The sequence below is a fragment of the Lissotriton helveticus genome, chromosome 10 (assembly GCF_964261635.1).
Source record: "Lissotriton helveticus chromosome 10, aLisHel1.1, whole genome shotgun sequence".
NCBI classification, from domain to species: domain Eukaryota; kingdom Metazoa; phylum Chordata; class Amphibia; order Caudata; family Salamandridae; genus Lissotriton; species Lissotriton helveticus.
Genome location: NC_136071.1, coordinates 352,186,700 through 352,210,725, shown reverse-complemented (window position 1 = coordinate 352,210,725; position 24,026 = coordinate 352,186,700). Strand labels below are relative to the sequence as shown.

General features: G+C 42.3%; 1 protein-coding gene across 3 annotated transcripts in view; it reads left to right on the top strand.

Annotated features, from left to right (window-relative positions):
• Window positions 1-24,026, top strand: part of LOC144783812 (cyclic nucleotide-binding domain-containing protein 2-like) — an 832,431-nt gene that overhangs the window by 468,304 nt on the left and 340,101 nt on the right. For all 3 annotated transcript variants that reach the window (XM_078662559.1, XM_078662558.1, XM_078662557.1), the window contains exon 11: window positions 12,175-12,240. In XM_078662559.1, coding sequence (XP_078518685.1) covers window positions 12,175-12,240 — 66 coding nt within the window. The remainder of the gene's footprint in view (window positions 1-12,174; window positions 12,241-24,026) is intronic.

Genomic DNA, 24,026 nt, shown 5'->3' with positions numbered 1-24,026 from the left:
CTTCCTTTTTTAATAAAAATATAAAAAAAAAAATTTAAAAAAATGATGTAGGCTACTGTAGGAGTAAATGCAACATATTCATTCTGTGGGATCATTATTGAACTACATCACACTTAAGGACACTTGGGGCCTGATTTAGAGTTTTGCAGACAAGTTATTTTGTCAAAACATGACGGATTTCCCTTAGCCCTTGTAATAGGGCAGATGGGATATCTGTAGTGTTTGTGATGGAGTAACCCATCTGCCAAACTATAAATCAAGCCATTGTATATCAATACAAATGAGAGACCAAATCTAGGAGTCTGGCTTAGTATATGGTGCTCATGTATGCAAGTGTAGCACCCAGTACTAATCCAGACAACCCTTATGGTGATTCTAGTGGTCTTAGACAACCTTAGAAAACCATTTAAGTGGTAGCTGTGGAGGGCAGCCTTCAGGCTTACTCCAGAAGGAGTATAAAGCAGCTTTTTTTTGCCAGATCTTAATCTTATTGGTATAGGTTAAGTGAACCACACAATGTATTTATAAAAATAGGTATTTTATAAGACACACACTAACACACAATGCACACAATACTTTACAATAAAAACAGGTAAGTAGAACGAATACACAGTGGTTGCCAGGGGTAGACCAAACCATATACTGAAATAGTAGAATGTGAACCACGACTGGAGTCAAGACTATACTGAGAAGACGTAGAAGTACTGGGGACCCAAGCAACCACCTGAGGTAAGTACCCAGGAACCCCACAGAGGGAGGGTGCAGAGTGGGAACACGACCGCGTTTTCAATTCAAGTCAATGGGGAAGTCTTGGTTGCAATTTTAAAGAAGAAGGACCCTTCCCAGTGGACCCTGAAGATACCCCGTGAAAGACAGAAGGTAGAAGAGCCACCCCACCCGTGGATGTCCTAGAAACTAGGATATCTACACCAGAGAAGCCGATGCATAGGTGTGAAGTGGCTTTGGAAACCGCTGTCACACTCAATGGAGGACTTTAAGAAGATGCCGCTCCTGAAGAAGGTGAAAGTGTCTGGTGGAACTCAAGGGTGGATTCAAGTTGAGAAGTAACAGCAAGCAGAATCATAGTCTATGCTACTCAGGAGTGACCATGAGGCATGGAAGACGAATGCCCACCGATGTCGGGAGATGCATGAGAGTTGTCGATGACCTTGGAGCTGCAGCTGTGTGGACCAGGCGATGCTGTGAAAGACCAGGAGTCATTTAATTGATAATTAATTATTATTTGGTAATCAATTTGTATTATTTTGTAATAAATTTTTTTATTAGTAATTAATTTTTATTAATTGGTAATTCTTTTTAATAATTTTTTTATTGGTATTGATAATTAATTTAATTTAATTTTAATATTAAATCATTACTTTCCCTACTGTTGCACTCTCTGGAGTGGAAATAGTAATTTTTACCCCTACGCTATCCAACGCTTTCCCTACTGTTGCACTCTTTGGAGTGGGAATAGTAACTTTTACCCCTACGCTATCCAACGCTTTCCCTACTGTTTCCCTCACTGGAGTGGGAATAGTAATTTTTACCCCTACGCTATCCAACGCTTTCCCTACTGTTGCACGCACTGGAGTGGGAAAAGTAATTTTTACCCTCCAGCTATCCAACGCTTTCCCTACTGATGCACTCTCTGGAGTGGGAATAGTAATTTTTACCCCCCCCCCCCCAGCTATCCAACGCTTTCCCTACTGTTGCACTCTCTGGAGTGGGAATAGTGATTTTTACCCCCCCTCCCCCCACCGCTATCCAACGCTTTCCCTACTTTTGCACTCTCTGGAGTGGGAATAGTAATTGTTACCCCTACGTTATCCAATGCTTTCCCTACTGTTGCACTCACTGGAGTGGGAATAGTAATTTTTCACTCCTGCTATCCAACGCTTTCCCTACGGTTGCACTCTCTGGAGTGGTAATAGTAATTTTTACCTCTACGCTATCCAACGCTTTCCCTACAGTTGCACTCAATGGAGTGGGAATAGTAATTTTTACCCTCCCGCTATCCAACGCTTTTCCTACTGTTGCACTCTCTGGAGTGGGAATAGTAATTTTTACCTTTACGCTATCCAACGCTTTCCCTACTGTTGCACTCTTAGGAGTGGGAATAGTAATTTTTACCTCTACTCTATTCAACGCTTTCCCTACTGTTGCACTCACTGGAGTGGGAATAGTAATGTTTACCCCTACGCTATCCAATGCTTTCCCTACTGTTGCACTCACTGGAGAGGGAATAGTAATTTTTACCCTCCCGCTATCCAACGCTCTCCCTACTGTTGCACTCTTTGGAGTGGGAAAAGTAATTTTTACCCCTACGCTATCCAACGCTTTCCCTACTGTTGTACTCACTGGAGTGGGAATAGTAATTTTTACCCTCTCATTAGCCAACAAATTCTCTAAAAAAATTTACATTACATTTATTATTTTTACATTTTAATATTTTTTACATTATTTTAAGTAGGTTTTATTTAATGGTTTTTAATATTTAATTAATTTTATATTATTTTTAATACATTTAAAAAATTCGATATTTTAGTTAACTATATTTTTAACATTCTATATTTTGGATTCAATATTTTGGTACTTACCTGTTTGTAGATACGGATTCGATATTCTGTACTTCGATATTTTGGAGTCGCTATTTTGGGCATTCTAGATTATGTCCCTCGATATTAAGTCACTGAACCCATCAGGATATCCACAGAAGTATGAATAACCCCAACCTTTGCACCGGACATCGTTATAGGAATTATGAGGACCATAAATCACCAGTCTCAACCATCAGCACAGCCCAAAGGCACAGTTGGCATCATATTCAAAGACTTATTCAGCTGTACCACCTATACAGACATACCACCAGCTACATGGAGCACCTCATGTTCAACATACGAATGCAACCAACTTCTCCAACCACCAGGACCCTGCACCAATTTCACCCGCAACATTGTGGGCTTTGTCACATCCTGCATCATTAACGGCAGCCCCTTCATCCTCATCGGAGGCCTTAACTTTCACCTAGGAGACCGTACCGACCTAAACTCTATGGCCCTTCTCAAAAATGTCAACCAGCATAATACCGAACCCACTCATACTGGCGGACACCTACTGCACACAATTTGCTCCTCAATCACCAACATCACAGTCAACAAGCCAGCAACTATGTCCTGGACAGACCACGTCATTGCCAGTTTCAGCATTCCGAGTCTACACCTATCACCACCGGATGTGCCCACCAGAGCTGGATAGGCATCACAGAAGAGGACTGGGCTTCCACCCCCTTCTTGCACCAACCTGAGCACACCTGCAACTTGCCAAAAGCCAAAAGAACCTCAACAGCTGGATCACTGCCTGTGCCAACATCCTAGTCTCCCTCAAGCAAAATTCAACAGCAAGAGCCCGAAATAGGAAACCTGGTACACAGAGGAACTCGCGCTGATGAAATGTCACTGCAAACAACTGGAACGCAAATGAAGAATAAATCAAGACTGAATCAAAGAGAACTAGCTACTGGGTAGAAACTCCTAGTGTGTGTTTGTTTCAAAGGAAACAACATTTGTTTTTTAAGAAGACCCTCACCCACCAACCTAGTTGGTGGCATGCTTCATCATTGGATCCCACCCAAGGCACCGAGTGTACCTTGGGTCTGCTTCAACGCCTGGTTACAGCGGAGCAGGTTTTGAAACATGAGTGTGCAGTGAAGGTGAGTTGCATGAGAATTAAAAAACTGTCCGCAGGGTCCCAGAATTCAAAAGACTATTTTAATGTAGGGCCCTTAGCAGTGGTTAAAAACTGAGAAGTGGATATCAATGGAGATGATTAAAGACTCCGGTATCCAATGTGGTCTACATGTTTCAGCCAGGTCTCAGTATTAAACTGGCTTTCATCATGACCTATGTGCATGAATTTAAAAGAGTGGTCTAAAATAAAATGTTTAAGACCAACTATGTGGCGCACATGCTAAGGTGTGATATGGGGTAGATGATGGTTTCCTCTAGTGGCTGATTTCTCTGAGTCTTTCAGGAATGCCCCCCCCCCCATGAGTTCCATGGGGGGCCCGACCTATTGGCACACTTTCATCAAAGTCAGGGACCCGGTTCCCGTACCTACTGCGGCCGCATTGGAACTCCGTTTCTGCACTCATCAACAGATTTCTGATGCGGCCGTAGTAGGTACAGGAAGCGGGTCCGGTATTTACCAGGGGGCACAAACTAGCTCAAGTTTTTCCTCCCTCTCCCACTCTTGATATTATGAACACATCAAGACACCACAGATAAAGATATCTTCAAATATGCCCTAAGATGCTGCCACCAGTAGATATGGAACACAAAGCACACAGCTCTTTCAGATAGAATTGACACTGGCACAAACAACAGCAAAGAAACCACAAAAGATTTCACTGTTCCTCCTGTCAACACCTTTGCAACAAGCACTCGGAATCCTTCTGTAACAAAATCACTTGCATATACAGCAAGTTTGAACCTCTCCCAGATCCTGTCACCGGCGCAACTCAGCTTCCACTCATGGCTGAAGAATGAACCTTGAGTTCATGTTCCCCTGTCACCAAAGTCAAAACCATAGCTACCCTGAAAACCATCCACTCTAGAACCGCATCTGATCTTTGCACCCACCACGCCCCCACCAGAGGCCTCATTCTGAGCTGAAAAGCACTACACCCATCCATTGGCTCAGCTACCTAGAAAAAGGCCACTGTCACACTCCTGCTCAAGAAACCATCAGCTGATCTAGCCACAATTTACAGACCCAATTCCCTTAAAGACATTAGTCAGCTAACGCCTCACTGACCACTTCAGCAACCACCATTTCCTTGCCGCCATGCTGTCTATAGTCAGGCCAAACAACAGTACAGAAACAGAACTCATTGCTGCCACAGACAACTTCCACATGATCCGTGACAGATGAGACACAGCAACTCTCCTTCTCCTGCACCTTTCTTCAGCATTTGACTCGTTCTCACACTCAATCCTCATCAGGGGCCTATATGAAATTAGCATCCAAGGACCCGCTCTCCAATGGATCTGCTGCTTCTCAACTGGTAGAACACATGCTATCTGCTTGGCACCTTACTCTACAGAAGTCCGTAAACCCATCTGCAGGGTGCCTTAAGGTTCATCGCTCAGCCCCAACCTCTACAACGCATACGTACTCTCTCTGGCCAATATCATCCGCACACACAACATCAACATCCTCACCGACGTTGATGACTTGCAACTCATACTCACTCTTGGACAAGACCCCCAACACAAGATACAAGTTCACTGCCTGCATGACCAATGCTGCTAACTGGGTGAAAGCCATTTGTCTCAATCTCAATACCTACAAGTTAGTATAAAGGATCTTCAATAAGAACACCTTGCCATAGGACTCCAACTGGTGGCCAACCGAACTTGTACCCACACCCACAACCAGCACCCATGCTACGAACCGTGGAATCATCACTAATGCCCTATTCAGTCAGTCAGTCAAAAGTACTTTATTCGGTTAATATTAAAACCATAAAAGCATACTAAACATTACATACAATTGAGTTGTAAAAGCCATAAATTACATTAAAAATTTACAAACATTGGGTGCATTCAATACAAATAATCAATTCATTTTGAGTAATTTCATAAAAACCACATTTCCAAATTGGAACATCATTAAATTTAGTTAATTCAAACTAGTGCATGAGAATGAGTTACACTTATCTTATTTTTCCTCTTTAGTCTGACCGCTGCGGTGAGAAAGCAATTGGTGAGCTCTTACAGTCGGTTTAACTAACTCCCTTTCTTCTCTAGCCATAGCAACCATTAACAAATATGAATCCTTTACCCAATTTATATCCCCTTTCACCAACTTTTCAGGTCGGCCCAATTTCACTATCAACTTATGGACATAACTTAGCCAGGGGATACGATTCACATAATCAAGAGCTAGACAATCTCTTAGAATTTCACAGTTCAACTCTAATTCAGGGTTTAACCAAGTGGAAATCCACTTTAGGAGAGGTGCAATGGCTATTAAATCCTCCACAAAACCAGCTCCACACTCCTGATGGACAACTTAGCCCGATGTAGATTGTGGGACAGATAAGAGGTTTCTAAAAAACGTATTCTCAACTACTTGAATTGCCTTCGCATTCCTAATACCCCAGATGTCCGCGCCATACATCGCGAAGGAGATACATTTGCTCCATATATTTTTAGGAGAGTTTGCATTGGTCTGGCCCCCAGTTTATGTGCAAAGTCCAAGACAGCTGATGTAGATCTGGCCAGGAATTTTTTTTTCGCTTGTATTTGTGGTGTCCATGTACCTTGATCGTCAAAAATTATACCTAAGTAGGGAAAGGTAGAGACCCTGGACAACACATTCCCCTCGCAATGGAACGTTTTAACCCCTTTCACTTTACAGCCAGTTATCATAATGTGGGATTTAGAGAAATTGACACTGAGGTCTAAAGATTTCATAAAGACAGCAAAGGAATTTAAGAGAAGTCGCAACCCTACCGCCGTTCGTGCTAAAAGGGCGGCATCATCCGTGTAGAGAAGTGCCAGGATCAGGCGTTTCAGGCGTTCCCCTACACGCGGGATGTCTTTACAAGCTTCACCTAAAACTGAGTCCAGATTATTGATATAAAGGGTGAAAAGTAGAGGGGCCAAGATGCACCCCTTCCTAACACCATTGGCAATACGTATTCCTCCAGTGCGATTGCTCATTTGGTCACATCTCACAGTGGCAGATAAATCCTGATGCAGATCAGCAAGGAAATGCACAATATTTTTGTCTACACCTAGTTTGAGGAGCATAACCCATAGTTTGGACCTATTCACTCGGTGAAAAGCTGAGGAAAGGTCCATAAACGCCAGATAGTGTACCCTTCTTGGCAACTGTATACTTCCCAATCAAAAGGAGTAAATTGAGGCATTGATCATTTGTACCCCTGCCTTTCCTGAATCCAAATTGCAGTTCTGAGAGGGTTTTAGTTTCGGGTAGCCATCCCATGAGTTTACTAAGTACCACATTACCAAGCACCTTAACTGCAGAATCAATAAGGGAAATGGGTCGATAACAGCTGGGATCCCCTCTGTTTCCCTTTTTGAAGATAGGTACTATTACTGACTCAGACCATGTACTGGGTAGTCCCGATTTACAGGCCTTATTAAAAACATTATACAAAATTTTGGACCACGTCTTCACATCAGATTTAAAGAGATCTGCTGGAACGCCGTCCGGTCCCAGGGCCTTATTGCACGTCATCTGATTTATGGCCTCTGTTACTTCTAGCTCTGTAAAAGATCAAGTATAAGCCTCAATCTTAAATGTAGTATTAGCGTGACATTGGGTATCTTCACCTTCATACACTGATTTAAAATGATTACACCAGGCCTTCTCCTGGATACCACAGTCAAGGGGATTATTAAAGGAGTCTTGGAAAAAGGGTTTATTGACCACTTCCCAAAATTTGGCGCTGTTTTTGATAACGTCAACAGATAATAACTCATTCCAAGCATCATTTCTAATCTCCTTTTTCCGGTTTGTTAGAGCCACTTTGTAAGTATTCCTTAATGCTGCTATAATGGACTTATCCAGTGGATTTAATTTCAAAGCATCCAGCAGCTTCCGATGGGCTACTGAACAATTGTGGTCAAACCATCTCTCCCCTGTTGTTACCTGCACCCTACATGGCCGTATGAGATCAGAGGCTATCTGGGCACAAATTTTAGTATAAGCCACAAGAACATCCTCATCCCCAGCACTTTTATTCAAACAAATAGACATTTCACAACCTGCCTTAATCATTAGATTGGCATGGAAATTCTGTGGCACCACCAGGCACCATTTGATTCAGCTGGCCTGGTCTGTGGGCTGTATATCTAATTTACCCACAGTTCTATGAATTTTTTCAGGTTTCTTAAGATCATCCACCAAAGTCAAAATGACCGGATTATGGTCGCTAAACGTAGACCAGATTACAGTGTAGCCACTAACCCTGGTGATCAGCGCTGCACTGATAAAGATATAATCAATTATTGAACGAATACCCTTACCCTTAAAAGTTGGAACAGCTATGCCCTCGTTAAATATGTTTGGATAAATTAGACCATTTTCTGCCACCAATTCCTCCAAATAAACTCCCTGCGTCGAGTGTTTAAAGTGAGTTTCTCCTTGATCTGCTGGGCCAAGGCTATCCCAAACAGCAGTTTTCATTGCAACAATGTACATTAAAATCGCCTAAAACAATAACCGAATAGGAATTCGTGTTTTTCTCATTATATAGTTCAAGAAAATAATGCAAACTGACCAAATGTTCATTTATAAAAGCTCTATCAAAAGAGTTATAAAAATTAACAACAAGAAGAGTTCGAGCATTGGTAAGTGCAATCTGTACTGCCAAACAATAGGGTGAGCCTGTTTCCAATTTGGTTCGAGTACCTGCAATTTTCAAGGAAATCAGGGTCAATAACCCACCCTTTGCCCTCCCCATAGTGGAGGCTATCGCTGGTGTCGAGTAAGTGGTATATCCATCCAAGCAAAAAAGATTATTGGTATCCCATGTTTCCTGTAACCCAATAATGTCAGACTCACTTAGGAAATCCCTCCACCTAACATCATCTGACTTATTTTTTAGCCCCGCAATATTCCAGCTAAGTATCTTTATACCCTCATGAATTTCAGTGAGTATTACCCCATCCTTGTTGGAAGTGCCTGATGCTAGGGTTTCCTCGGTTTGAACCGACCTACTATGTATGAAGTTTCTGGTGAATGAAGATTGGCCCAGTCAATCTATCTCCTCCAGATTTGTGAATGTCTCAAATCTGTTACGGGTAGGTACAATATACTCGTAAATTCCCTGGGCTTGTGTTTTGTCCGTTCGTTCAACCCTTCCTATTGCCATTGGTGGTATATTTCGATAAGAGAACCCTAGAGGTAGAATGCTGATGCCATCCCCACTTAAGTGCCTGGTTCCAGCCCTATCTAAAATCAGTTGTACAATCTGCGGAGACCCAAAATTCAATACCACGCAATCACCTCTACTGATTTTAACGGAATTCCCTATCCAGGCAGTCCTACGGGTCATTTTAAATTCTTTGAATAAACGACTACCCAGCCCTGTTAAGATATTTAAATGGTGAAGAGCCTTATTCCTAAGAGAAATCCAATGTTCCTCCAGTCCAGTTTGCAAGGGGGGTACGTTTGACAAAATAACAGTATACAGCGTGGCATCAGGAGGTAAGTTGAGCCGATTGACAATAATGATCTCCCTGGTCCAATCCTTTATTTGCGCCCCCACATGGGTCATTCCTCAGCCTCTCATTAGCTTGTGAAACACGCCTATTACCTGACATTACTGGGGGAGCTTGAGCAACAATAGTGGAGCCTGGGCCAGCCACAATTGGAGGCTGGTTTGACACAACAGCTGATTACCCAGTCAAGGCAGTGGGGCCACTAGTCCTTCCACTAGATGGGGTAGGTTGAGGAGAAAGAAGCTGATGCTCTATTTTACGCAATCTAGAATCTATGTCAGAGAGTTTAGAAGAAATAGGTTTAAGCATTGCCAATAATTTTTTCTTCGAATTTAGCTCAAATTCGATCTTCCAGGTCACATGGCACCTGCGGAGAAGAGGCCTGTGAACTAATGCCTTTTGGGCTGGGTGTACTTGGGACAGTTACCTCATGCGCACAACCTTTCTTACCCCGGGTAGTCCCTCTAGTTTTTGGCACTTTGCTGACCTGATGTGTGGTAGCTTTCCTTTTTTTAGCTATAGCGGTAACAATTCCCTCCCCTTCCTTTGCATAAGTTAACAGTTGCTGCGGGTCAGAATTTTAGAGGGGCAGGGGCGGGTAGGGGCAGAGACCCCAACTATATACGATGGATCATCTAATAGTGCAGCCGATGATAGAGTTGCCGGTTGCCGCATCGATTCAACATGGACATCCGATGTTTCTACTATTTCAACTGTTTCTGGTATCAACAGGGGGCCAGTTAGGGAAGCTCCAGCGGAGACACGACGGGGATCTAACGAGTGTCTCCTTTGGGTCAGCTCTATCTCATGATTAAGTACCGATTCTGCCCTTATAAGGAAAGCATCAAGGGTTCCTACCACCCCTGATCCCCCTGCTCCCTTACAACTGCCCTTGCTCATGATTAACAGTTACTGATGTACACAGTTGTTAAAATAAACAAATAACAAAAAAATACAGTGAAACTTAAAGTTCAAAGTCACTAACCAAGTCTTTGGGGACATGAAAATGCCGATGTAAAGGGGGTGGCCCAGCCCTGCCTCCTCCTGGCTACGACGGGCGCGGACTGGCCCGCCCTTGGCCCGGGCAGCGCCCGGGCACGCCCACACGCGTCCCGCAATGCGGGAGGCTCTAAGTGATTTTATGCGCCTCCTGGAGCTTCTGTGACGTAGTGTGTGGGCGCAAGCAGAGACTGCTGGGAAATGCAGTCCTTCGCCTCAGCCCGTGTCCAAACCCGCGAGGCGGGCGTCAATACAGCGGCGATGGAGTCAGCGTCGTGGGCCCCCCAACAAAGAAGCAGGCAGTCCAAGGACCAGCACAGGGAAGCCAAAGAACAACAGGTAGAACCCGCGCTGTGGGAGGCTCTAGGTGATTTTAAGCGCCTCCTGTCGCTTCTGTGACGTAGTTTGTGGGCGCAAGCAGAGACTGCTGGGAAATGCAGTCCTTCACCTTGGCCACCCGTGTCCAAACCCGCGAGGCGGGCGTCAATACAGCGGCGATGGAGTCAGCGTCGTGGGCCCCCCAGCAAAGCAGCAGGCAGTCCAAGGACCAGCACAGGGAAGCCAAAGAACAACAGGTAGAATGCCCTATTCACCATTACGCCGAGATCATCAAGCAACTCACCAAAAGACTGCAAACCATCCAGAACTTGGTATCCAGACTCATCCCCAATCTTCCACACAGGACTCGCATCACACAACATCTCTGGGAGCTCCACTGGCTGCCTATGCACAAAAGTGCTAATTTCAGACTCCTCTCACACACATTCAAGGCACTACACAACTTAGTGCCCACCTACCTGAACTGTCACATTTCAAGCCACCACCCACTCAGACACTTGCACTCTGCAGGACTCATATTCGAAAACACCCTATGCATACACAGAATCAGATCACCAGGACAGGCTTTCTTTTACATAGCTACTGAATAGTGGAACGATCTACTACCCCACATTAGAGTCTCCTCCTGTCTTCTTGAATTCCGCAAGAAGCTAAAGACCTGTTTTTTTAATTAACCAACCTTCCTTAGGCAGGACTAGGCACACACGCCTGTTCAGAGCCAGGATACCCTTGCAGGTGAAGGTGCGCTTTGCAAGTGCACATAATATAATAAAGTGCTTTACAGTCTGTGCAAAGAATATGTATCTGCAACCACACATGTTAAGCATGGAAAATGTTAATACCCTATAACCATTTGCTTGTAGCGTGTAGTGCTGTGGATTCACATGTGCCACCCTTCTCCATCCAGTCTCCATCCAAGCAGCTGATGATAGCAGGTGTTCTGTAACATTAGTTTACATTACACAGTGCACCTAAGACTTGTCCATGACTTTACTACACTTATACTATCATTCTACTGAGGGAACGCAGTCTGTGGTGGACCTGTGTCTTGGTACATTGTGGTCTAAGAGAGCAACCTCAAGAGGTCTTATGGCTCACACTTTCTCAAAGAAAAAGAAATTGCAAACATCTTGGCCCAACTCTGGGTGACAGGAATAGGCAAAATATGAATCTGCAGCACTCAGTTGTACGAACAAATGGTTACAGGCTAAGTAACATTTCCCATTCAGCTTCGGGGGGAGGGGGGGGGGGGGGATTCGTACATTTTGATTTCCTTCGTTTTTTCCTTTGTTTTGCATCAGGATAGTGCACTGTCCCTCACTTTGTTCCAGTTGTGGACACTACACCAAAATAAAAAAGTGCTCTGATGGAGGCAGAGAATTGTGATCAACTGATATGAGTCGCATATCTGAACCAGGCCAGGCATCGTTCTAGGTGGATTAGAGTGAGCATCATGGAGTTTTATAATATCATTTGGAGTCAACGTTTTTATATTTCTCTAAAATATCAATTCTTAATATGTATGAGAAATACTGTAGAAATTACACTGTTAGATAATTTATATATTTTTATTTTTCAGAGGGGAGTTGATATTGACTATATCGAAGCTTGTTTGGAGAGAGATGGACGACTCACAGAGGAAGAGGTACACTGCACTTTCCATCAAGGGGCTGTTTCTGCCAGTGTGAATGAATAAATAGATTTTCATCGGAAAGCTTTCAAGTGTGTTGGACTGGGGTTATGTGAGTTGAAAGCTGCTGGATTTTGAGTCCTTCATAGAGTCTTCTTTATCAATTCCCATCTCATAAGAAGACCGCAGGAACACTTTTGAATGTGTAGAAAATTAGAACTAAAGTATTTATTGCCTTATGTTTGGGAACTATGTTTTAATAATAAGAGTTGAGACTTGCAGGCCTTTTTGTCTTGGAACATACCTTCATATTATTATCTTAATTTAGTTTCATCATCTTGGCCAGTTCCTGGGAGGTATGCTCTTGTCGACTGCATTTGTTAAAAATTACCATTGCCTACACCATTATATCCGAAAACTTCATTGCCATGTCACCTGTTTAGAAGCAGAGGTTTATTAGAGTTGGTAGAGTCAGACGTCATATTCTGAGAATCCGGCCCTTTACGAGCGCTATTTTTGCATTTGGGATTCATCATCCCAAATGCAAAAATCACAATTACAGAAATCGCAAAATTGCGAAGAATCGCATTTAAGGAATCTCAATTAGAGATTCCTTAAATGCTATTCATGAACCTTTTTAAAATTGCGATTTCGCAATATGGGGCTGCTATTTACCGCGAAGTGTAACTTCGTGGTAAATAGCGAAAACTTAGAAAAATGCACTTTAGTGCATTTTTCTAAGTTGCATGTTACACACACACATGTCCTTTGGACATGTGTGTGCGCAACACCTGTGTACATTTGCATTTCAGGGGTGCTACAGGGTGTCCTTTGGACACCCTGGCACCCTTGAAATCACTTCCTTATTTGCGATTCATAGCGAATCGCAAATAAGGAAGCAGTAGAAATCGCTTTTAATTGTGCGATTTCTACATGAATCCCGTTTTGCGAGTCCTTAATAGCGATTCCTTAATAATCGCTATTAAGGACTCGCAAATCGGGACATTGATGAATCTGGGGGATAGTCTGTTATATTAGCTTCAGACAAACCCTATTCTCCAACCAAAGAAACTTAAGCAAGTGGCAGACTCGGGGGTAAAAGTGACCACTGATATCATTTTGCAAGTCACTGACTTATGGTGCTTACCAAACAACTTATAATTGCATGCCCAAAAACTTCCCAGTGAAACATTGAGGGATAATGAAGTCAATGTGCATCTGAACAATCATAGTACTGTGACAAATTTTTTTTTTTTTACTTTCTCTTGCTATGGCGAATATATATATATATATATATATATATATATATATATATATATATATAATTACCTACTGGCGGTCGCCAGTAGGTATATATAGTTAGGACCTAGTTACTATAGGAAATTCCGAACATTCTATTGGGAATAATTTTGGCGCCGATTGAGGGATCTGTTTGTATTTTCCTTAAATTTGCCTCGCTCCGCTCCGCTCCTTCGCTGAAAGTTTCGGGGGGATTCGTCAAGCGGGGGCCGAGAAAAAAGGGGGGTCTCAAAACGTGTTTTCCCCATGTTAATTTCCATAGGGACATTCTGACACGGCTACAGCTCGAACGGCTGAACGGAATTACACCAGATTTGGCAAAATGGTAGGGACTGGTATGCAGCAGTGCCTTTTGTATGTTTGGTGTAAATCCCTCCAGTAGTTTTTGAGAAAATTGAATTTGAAATTTTTAAAATTGCATTTTCTATGGGACCTTTAGACACGGCTACAGCCCGAACGGCTGAACGGAATTACACCAAACTTGGCAAAATGGTAGGGACAGGTATGCAGTAGTGCCTTTTCTATATTTGTGAAAATCCCTCCAGTAGTTGTTGAGAAAATTGAATTTGAGCAAATTATATATCTATATGCGCTCAACATTCTATTGGGAATAACTTTGGCGCCGATTGAGGAATCTGCGTGTAAATTTCCAGAATTTTGGCCAGCTCCGCTCGGCTCCTTCCCTAAAAGTTTCAGGGGGATTCTTCAAGCGGGGGCCGAAAGGGGGGGTCCCAAAACGTGTTTTCCCCATGTTAATTTCCATAGGGACCTTTAGACACAAGTACAGCCCGAACGGCTGAATGGAATTACACCAAACTTGGCAAAATGGTAGGGCCTGGTATGCAGATGTGCCTTTGCTATGTTTGGTGAGAATCCCTCCAGTAGTTCTTGAGAAAATTGAATTTGAAATTTTTCAAATGGCATTTTTTATGGGACCTTTAGACACGGCTACAGTCTGAACGGCTGAACGGAATTACACCAAACTTGGCAAAATGGTAGGGACAGGTATGCAATAGTGCCTTTTCTATATTTGATGAAAATCCCTCCAGTAGTTGTTGAGAAAATTGAATTTGAGCAAATTATATATCTATATGCGCTCACCGTATGCGTACGTGCGCGCACCCTTACGTGCGGGAGCGAGTTTCTGATTGGCTGGCAGTCGACTGTCAACATTCTAAACTGTACAAACCAGGAAGTGTTGGCCACATCTTGTTTTTCAGGAGAACTGAGGCACAAGAGAGCCCAAAACAAGAGTGGAAAACACGAAAAGGAGGCAGGGTAGAGACCCCCCAACCCTCTAGCCCTTCTCAGGGGGTCCCAAAAGGACCCCCAAGGGCACAAAAAAAGAAAATCGAAAAAATTGCGGGGTACGCGCACCGTACGCGTACGGTACGCCTACCGTGTGCGTACCCCGCGATTTAGAAAAACATTTTTTTTTCACTTGGTGGTCCTTCTAGGACCCCTGAGAAGGGCTAGGGGATCAGGGGGTCTCTACCTTGCCCCCTTTTCACGTTTTCCACTCTTGTTTTGTGCTCTCTTGTGCCTCACTTCTCCTGAGAAACAAGATGGCTGCTCAGGTGGTCCAAGAAGGATAATAACATATATAAACATTATCCGCTAATAGAATTAGCATTTACAAAACCTTTGAAATTTATCGAAAAAAAATATAGGTTTCACGCCTGATATAGTTAGGAATTAGCATTTAAAAAACCTTGCAAATTCACTGAAAAAAACATAGGTTTCAGGCCTTATATAGTTAGGAATTAGCATTTAAAAAACCTTGCAAATTCACTTAAAAAACCATAGGTTTCAGTCCTTATATAGTTAGGAATTAGCATTTAAAAAACCTTGCAAATTCACTTAAAAAACCATAGGTTTCAGTCCTTATATAGTTAGGAATTAGCATTTAAAAAACCTTGCAAATTCACTTAAGAAACCATAGGTTTCAGGCCTTATATTTTTAGGAATTAGCATTTTAAAAACCTTGCAAATTCATTTAAAAAAACATAGGTTTCAGGCCTTATATAGTTAGGGATTAGCATTTAAAAAACCATTGAAATTGCTCCTATATAGTTAGTTGTACTAACTATATTTCGCGCACCCGCAATCCACTGCTGATGATGTCACATATTACATCATTCATGACATGGTCAGTGACATCCCTGATGACATCACTGATGACATCTCAAATGACATCATTGATGACATCACTGATGACATCTCATTTGACATCACTGATCACATCACTGATGATATCATTCATGTGATAATACGATGCACCTCTTCACACTCTAATATAACCTTTGATACACCCAGTGTTAAATACAGACTACCATTCTTGAAATCATTGACACACCAATACCAGTTACTACATACGCACTCACTGTTTCCTAGGTCTACACACACATTCACTCATTCACCCATAGAATCACTCATACATACAGTCACTCATCAATATAACACTATCATATACACTCATACACCTATACAGACACTCACACACTGCCACTCATCCATGGAGTTACTCACACACCTAGTCAGTCATGCAAAGAATCAATCACACTTCCATTTCCTCAACTATACAGTTATACACACAACACCTTACTTATTCAAACATATACTAACACATACTTACTCTCTTATACAATCACTGATACAAGTACACAATGATCCATACAGCCACTCGCACATTCACTGGCTCTCATGTATAGTCATTTATATATGCCAACTCTCACATGCACTGTGTTTTACATATGTATTTACTTGGACATGTAGCACTGAGATATCCATTCACTCACCAACACACCCATGCACACAGTCAACCGCCCATATAGCTGTTTCTACATGCACTCTTGAACTCATACACCTAGTGAATCAACTGCTCACACATCTATGCACAGAATCACACACCTCCCAGCCACCCACACACACACACTCAGTCTCCCATTCAAATACTTGGGCAACCAATCAATAACCCATATAGCCACTCATATAGCTACTGATCAACACATGCAGCAGCTTACACAACAACAGACATACTGATGCACACATTCAGACAGTTTAGTCACTAACCCATGCATCTAGTAAGACACATTTAATCACTCACTCATACAGTCAGTCACGCACCTACTAAATCCTTCATCCAGACACTTATACATCCACTCATTCTTCAATATGTAAAACATATTTAAACTTTACAGAAACACACAGTCACTGGATGATGTCATCAGTGATGTCATCAGTGATGTCATTTGAGATGTCATCAGTGATGTCATCAGTGATGTCACTGACCATGTCATGAATGATGTAATATGTGACATCATCAGTAGTGGATTGCGGGTGCGCGAAATATAGTTAGTACAACTAACTATATAGGAGCAATTTCAATGGTTTTTTAAATGCTAATTCCTAACTATATAAGGCCTGAAACTATGTTTTTTTTTTAGTGAATTTGCAAGGTTCTTAAAATGCTAATTCCTAACTATATAAGGCCTGAAACCTATGGTTTTTTAAGTGAATATATATATATATATATATATATATACACACACACACACACACACACACACACACATATCACCAGTGCCTGTAACTTCAAAGATATCGACAAGGACCAGGCACAGACACCAGTTTTCTCCTGCAAGTTGATTTTAATCACAGATATAACGCGTTTTGGTCACACAGAGACCTTGTTCACATAACCGCGCCTCATACTAAGTGATCATTTAAAATGCCCACATGATAGCAAAACGAATGACTACAAATATTGTTTTTCTTCAACAATTAAAATAGCGTACAATTCGACACTGTGAATAAATGCAGCTTGAACATTTTTCTGTATAGTTGTGCCTTCAAAAGCAATTATATAAAAATGTAATAGAAAATGCGAAAGAGAACATAGTACATTACACCAATACATATGAGAGTGTTTATGCTTATATGCATACCATGTATGATGGTTCCTATTTGAATCCTGGGTGCCATATTACCTACTGGCGGTCGCCAGTAGGCAGTTATAATTAGGACCTAGTTTCCATAGGAAAAGTGTTTTTTCATTTGCCAATAACTTTGGCGTTTTTGGATGGATCCTAGCGAATTTTTGAAAAATGATGGCTTAGTCACTTCAGCTGCTGTTTTGAAAATGTCAGGGTGACCCGTCAAGTGAGGGCCTAGAAAAAGGGGCGTATCCCAAAACACTTTTTCTCCAGGTTAATTTCAGTTGGAAACTTTAGACACGGCTACAGCCAGAACTGTTGAACGGCATGACACCAAATTTGGCAAAACAGTAGCTCTTGGTCCAGAAAGCACTCTTTTTGTTAAATGGTGTAAATCCGTTCAGTAGTTGCAGAGAAATTCAAAGAAATTCCCATTTGTATATTTAGGGACGTGGTGTATCCGCAACCTCTCCTGATCTCCTGACTGATATATAATTGGCTGCTAACACGTCGCAAGTGTTTGCAGCCATCTTGTGACTCAGTTGAATCGAGTCAAAAGAAATAGTGTTTAAGAAAAAAGAAAAGGGGCCAGGGTAGTAACACCCTGACTCCCTAGGCCTTCTGAGGGGGTCCCACATGAACACTCCAGGGCCAAAAGGCATTTTTTTTCAAATACATTTTCGTCTCAAGTCGCCGAAACACTGCTCTGCTTTGTGGAAGCAAAACCATAACAAATGCTCTTGCTTCCACAAAGTGGATCAGAATTGCTTTTGGACCGAGGGAGCTGTATTTTAGCAGCTTCTTTTGTCCAAAATCAATGCTGGCTCCCACAGGAGGCAGGGAGCCGGCAGGGAACGCAGGGGCCTTTAGGCTCCCCCTGCTTTCCCCAACAAAGTGGCCATGCCCGGAGGGATGGGGTCCCCGGGGCAATATCAGCCCGGGAGAAGGGCCTCCCTCCCCATTTAATGAAATAAAATAAGGAAGACCTGGCTCCGGGGGACTGTATTAGACCTGGGGAAGAATGCTGCACAGCCCCCCTCCCCATTTCATAATAGACTGGCCCCAAGGGATGGGGTCCCTGGGGCTGAAATCGACTGAGGGAAGGGGGACTACACAGCCTCCTTTGGATTAAAAAAACTCCCACAAGTTACTGGAGGCCACGCCCACTTCACCACCACTCTGCAAACGCACCTCCTGGAGCATTATTGGTTGGGGAATGAAATCCCCTTGAATGCTGAGGGTCTTTGGGGGCCAACAAGCCCTCTTGGTACCTCCGGCGTACAATAGGTTTGCTGAGAGGACTTGAAGGCTAAGCCCTTTTTCTCCACCACTCTGCAAACGTCTCTCCTAGCACGCTTCTGGTTGGGGAATGAATTCCACTTTACTCCTGAGGGCCTCAGGACTAAAGTGAACTATATACCCCCAACAGTAGTGGGAAAGGAAGCACATTTGCAGAGTGGTGGAGAAAGGGAGCGTGACCTCTGGCAAATTCTCATCAATCTAGCTGTGTGGGTCTTACTGGAGGTGACAGGAGGGGTAGTTGGCCCCAAGGACCCTCTTGAGCCAAGGGAATTTCATCCCCTAACTAGTAGTGCATCAGGAGGCATGTTTGCAGAGTGGTGGAGAAAGGGGGCATGGGCACTGAACACCTCTCAGCAAACCCACTGTGTGGGACTTACTGGAGTTAATAGGAGTGGTAGTTGGCCCTCAAGGACCATTTGGAGCAAAGGGAAGTTCACCTCCCTACTTGTAGTGTGCCAGGAGGTGCGTTTTCACAGTGGTGGAGAAAGGGGGCATGGCCTCCGACAACCGCTCAGCCATCCTGCTGTGTGGGACTTAATGGAGGTAACAGGAGGGGTAGTTGGCTCCAGGAATGTCCTTGAGGGTCAGCTGCCCCTCCTATTATCTCCAGTAAGTCCCACACAGCGAGATTTCTAAGAGGTCTTCGGAGACCACGCCCATTTTCTCCACCACTCACAGCTCGTGGTGCACTACTGGTTGGGGGATGAAGTCTTCTTTACTCTTGAGACACCTTTGTGGACCACGAAGCCCTTCTGGTACTTCCTGTAAATTCTACACAGCGTGATTCTCGAGAGCTGGTCGGGGCCCCCTCCCCGTTTCTTTACCACTTTGCAAACGCAATTGCTTCTTTAAAAAAACCTGAAATTCACTGAAAGAAAACAAAAGGTTACAGGGACGTTATAGTTAGGAATTAGCATTTAAAACATCTTAGAAATTCACTGAAAAAACCAAAGGTTACAGGGAGATTATAGTTAGGCTGACATTTCATTCATACAAATCCAGAGTGTATTGTGGGGGGCGTGAGTTATAGTTAGCTGAGCTAACTATAACTCAAGCCCCCACAATACACTGCTTATGACCTCGCATATTACATCACTCATGATATGGTCAGTGACATCACTGATGACATCTCAAATGACATCACTGATAACATCCAAAAAATCACGAACGCATCCACTCATACCCCCATAGAACCTTTCATACACCCACTCCACACAACCAAACACAAACCCATTCATAGACCCGTACCAGTACTTATACACCCATGCACTGATTCATAGATATACACAAACATCCACTCACCCATACATACACTTATACACTCACTCACATACTAATACAGCCACTGACATATCCACTCATACACCCTACAGCCACTTACCTCACACACTGAGTCAGTCAACCATAGAGCTACTCACACTCTACGGGAGCGTGACTTATATTTAGCTCAGCTAACTTTAACTGCTGAATTTCTCTGGTTTTGTACGAGTGAAATGTCAGCCTAGCTATAACGTCCAACTATAACTCACGCCCCCGCAGTGCACTGCTTATGACCTGATATTGCTTCACTCATAACATGGTCAGTGACATCACTGATGACATCCCTAATAACATCTCAAATTACATCCCTGATGACATCATCCAAAGTCTGTGAGTGTTTTTAAAATGTTTGAGTGTTAAATATATATACCCCAAGGTGTATAAGTGAGTGATTAGGTGTCTCAGTGAATGTATGGGTCAGTGACTGATTGTCACCTTGTTTTCTTCAGTCAATACATATATTTATATCTTTAGATATATTAGTGTATATATATATATATATATATATATATATATATATATATATATAATTATTTTCACTGAAAAAAACTAAAGGCTACAGGGACGTTATATTTAGGAAATAGAATTAAAAAAACATTAGAAATTCACTAAAAAAACAATGCTTATAGTTGGCTTAGATTTCACTCTTACAAAACCAGTGAAATTCAGCAGTTATATGTTACCCGAGCTAACTATAACTTACGCCCCCACAATGCACTGTTTATGGCCTCACATATTATATCACTCATGATATGGTCAGTGACATCACTGATGACATCATCCAGTGATTCTGAGATTTAAAAAAAAGTTTTGTATGTACTAAGGTACCGCAAAAGTTAAATTAGTATACTTTGTACTACTAATGAGTGATTCCTTTTTTAACATAGTTTATGTAAGTCGCATTGTGGCTGTGTGTATCCATGTGTGAGTGGGTGTCTGAGTGACTGTACAGGTGTGTATGTGAGTGACTAAGGCAATAGGAGGAGTAACTACACAAGATAAATTAGAGCTAGCAACTTTATGCACATAAGCAGTAATTACTTTAATGAGAAATGTTTTCTGTGCCTGCTCATCAACTTACATACTGTAATGTAGTACATTCACATGTTCCATTTTGGTGCTGAAGTTCATGATCTACGGATTATTTTACATATGCGTAACTTTGTAGTTGTTCACTATTCTATTGAGATACTAAGGGGGTCATTATTATGTTGTGCGGATCGCCAACGCCTGGCTAGCGGTGGGGATCCGCACGACATCACACCACAATTTACCCCCCTGCATATTACTATGGGGGGTACAGTGGCGGACGGCACCGCCACCCATATTTTGATGTATGCGGCGCGTATGCCTTTCCATGGCGGAGACTCTGCCATGGAAAGGCATACAGTAAATGGCTTTGGGGGCCCCGGGCAATGGTGGGGTGGGTGGCTGCACTCATTGGCATGAACAAGGTGACAGGCACCGCGCCGTGACTATCACGTTGTGCATGCCACTGCACAACATGCAACTTTTACATTGCGGAGGGTGCTGCTTACAGCAGCGCCTGCCGCAATTTAAAAGATGCAGGATGCGACCGCCAGGGTGGGGGGTCGCATCCTAATTGGCCCCATGGGACCGCCGCACCTCTGGCGGTCGGTCCCGTTCTCCGTTACTAAAGTCCGCCCGCCATCGTAATGGGACCCTAAGTTATCTAAACTTTGTTTGTCCTTTATTACTTGATCCATTGCATGAACCTCTTCCATGGCAACCAAAGCTTCATAATCAATATTTGGTTGTCCAAGTAGGTAAACAGTTCTGGAAGTAGTTGTATTATTAGTAAATGGAAAATTGCATTGAATTTCTATGTAAATATATTGTTTTCTTCAACTATTTCTTGATTCAGTATTTGTAAATATATATGAAATTTAGGCAATGCAATGTCATTTTTATATAGATTAAAACATTTTCAGACCATATAAAGGGACCAATAAGTTCTTCTTTGCGCCATGGTTTAAATAGTTGAAGAAGTGCTAAATAGTAAAATTACCTCTTTCTGAGCTTTATTTTGCCTCTTTCTGCTTGTTTTTCACCTTTATGTTGCCTCTTATGCTCATTTCTGACCTTTATTTTGCCTCTTTCTGCTTGTTTCTGATGTTTATTTTCCTCTTTCTGCTCGTTTCTGATGTCTATTTTCCTCTTTCTGCTCGTTTTTGATATCTATTTTGCCTCCTTCTGCTTATTTCTGACCATTATTTTGTCTCTTTAAACTCATTTCTGATCTTTATTTTGCCTCTTTCTGCTCGTTTCTGAACTGTTTTGCCTTTTTCTGCTTGTTACTGAGCTGTATTTTTCCTCTTTCTGCTTGTTTCTGACCTTTATTTTTCCTCTTTCTGCTCATTTCTAATCTCTGCTCGTTTTTTACCTTTATTGTTACCCCCCCGGCTCGTTTCTGAACTTTATTTTGCCTCTTACTGCTCGTTTCCAGCCTTTATTTTGCCTCTTACTGCTCGTTTCTTACCTTTATTTTGCCTTTTCTGCTTTTTCTGGTCTCTATTATGCCTCTTACTCCTCATTTCTGTCCTTTATTTTCCCTCTTACTGCTCGTTTCTGACCTTTTATTTGACCTCTTTCTGCTCATTTCTGATCTCTATTTTGCCTCTTTCTGCACCGTTGTGACCTTTATTCTGCCTCATGCTGCTCATATCTGACCTCTATTCTGCTCGTTTCTGACTTCTATTCTGCCTCTTTCTTCTCGTTTCTCACCATTATTTTCCCTATTTTGGCTAGTTTCTGACCTTTATTCTACCATTCTGCTCTTTTCTCACCTTTTGTTTTCCTCTTTCTGTCCATTTCTCACCTTTATTTTGCCTCTTTCTGCTAGTTTTCACTGATAATTCTGACTCTTTCTACTTGTTGACCTTAATTCTGCCTCTTTCTGCTCGTTTCACACCTTTATTCTGCCTCTTTGTGCTTGTTTCTGACCTTTATTCTGCCTCTTTCTGCTCGTTTCTGACCTTTATTTTGCTTCTCTGCTCGTTGCTGACCTTTATTCTGCCTCTTTCCACTTATTTTTTACCTTTATTCTACCACTTTCTGCTCATTTCTCACCTTATTTTGACTCTTTCTGCATGTTTCTCACCTTTATTCTGACTTTTCTTCTCGTTGCTGACCTTTATTCTGCTTCTTTCTGCTCGTTTCTCACCTTTATTCTGGCTCTTTCTGCTAGTTTCTCTCCGTTATCTTGCCTCTTACTACTCTTTTCCTCACTGGACAATAGGGCAAATATCAAAACCCCGCAGTCCCAACTGGCTTCCCGTCTCTTGCGGGAACCGGCATTGCTCTCACAGACAGAGAGCGACTAAACATGCTGGCATGGAAACAGGCAAACTCCGCTCTCAGTAAGCAGAATTTATACCATTCTGATTTTGAAACTGATATCCTGTAATTTCTGTGTGTTTTGTTTTCTGTTTTTTTTAGGTGCTACCAGATCTAGACTGTTGTAGTTTGTTTCAGATGAGAATAATATCTGTTTTGCAAATGATTATATTCTATTACACAGCTAATCTCTGCATTAATTATTGTCTCTTCAAAATGGGTAATATAAATCCCAGTACGTTTTTTAACTCGCGGTAGAGCAACATATGCCATACCCTCTTTGAGTACTGTTGACCCAATGTTAATGAGTTAATAATCTAAGCCTAGTCCTTGTGATTTGTGTATTGTTGCCGCATAGGCAGAATAAAGAGAAAAGCCTTCTCTACGAATACATAAATCTGTCAGAAGTAAGAATCTTGCTGCACATCGGGATAAATGTTTTTATTGCTTAATGTGGTCAAATTGACCACAATAAATTCAATGTCTTGATTTTCCAAATGTAAAGAAGCTCACTACAAATCCTATGGCTCCATTTACTAGTTCTTTTATCTTTAAACTTAGACGGAAAAGTACTAGAAAAGATTTACA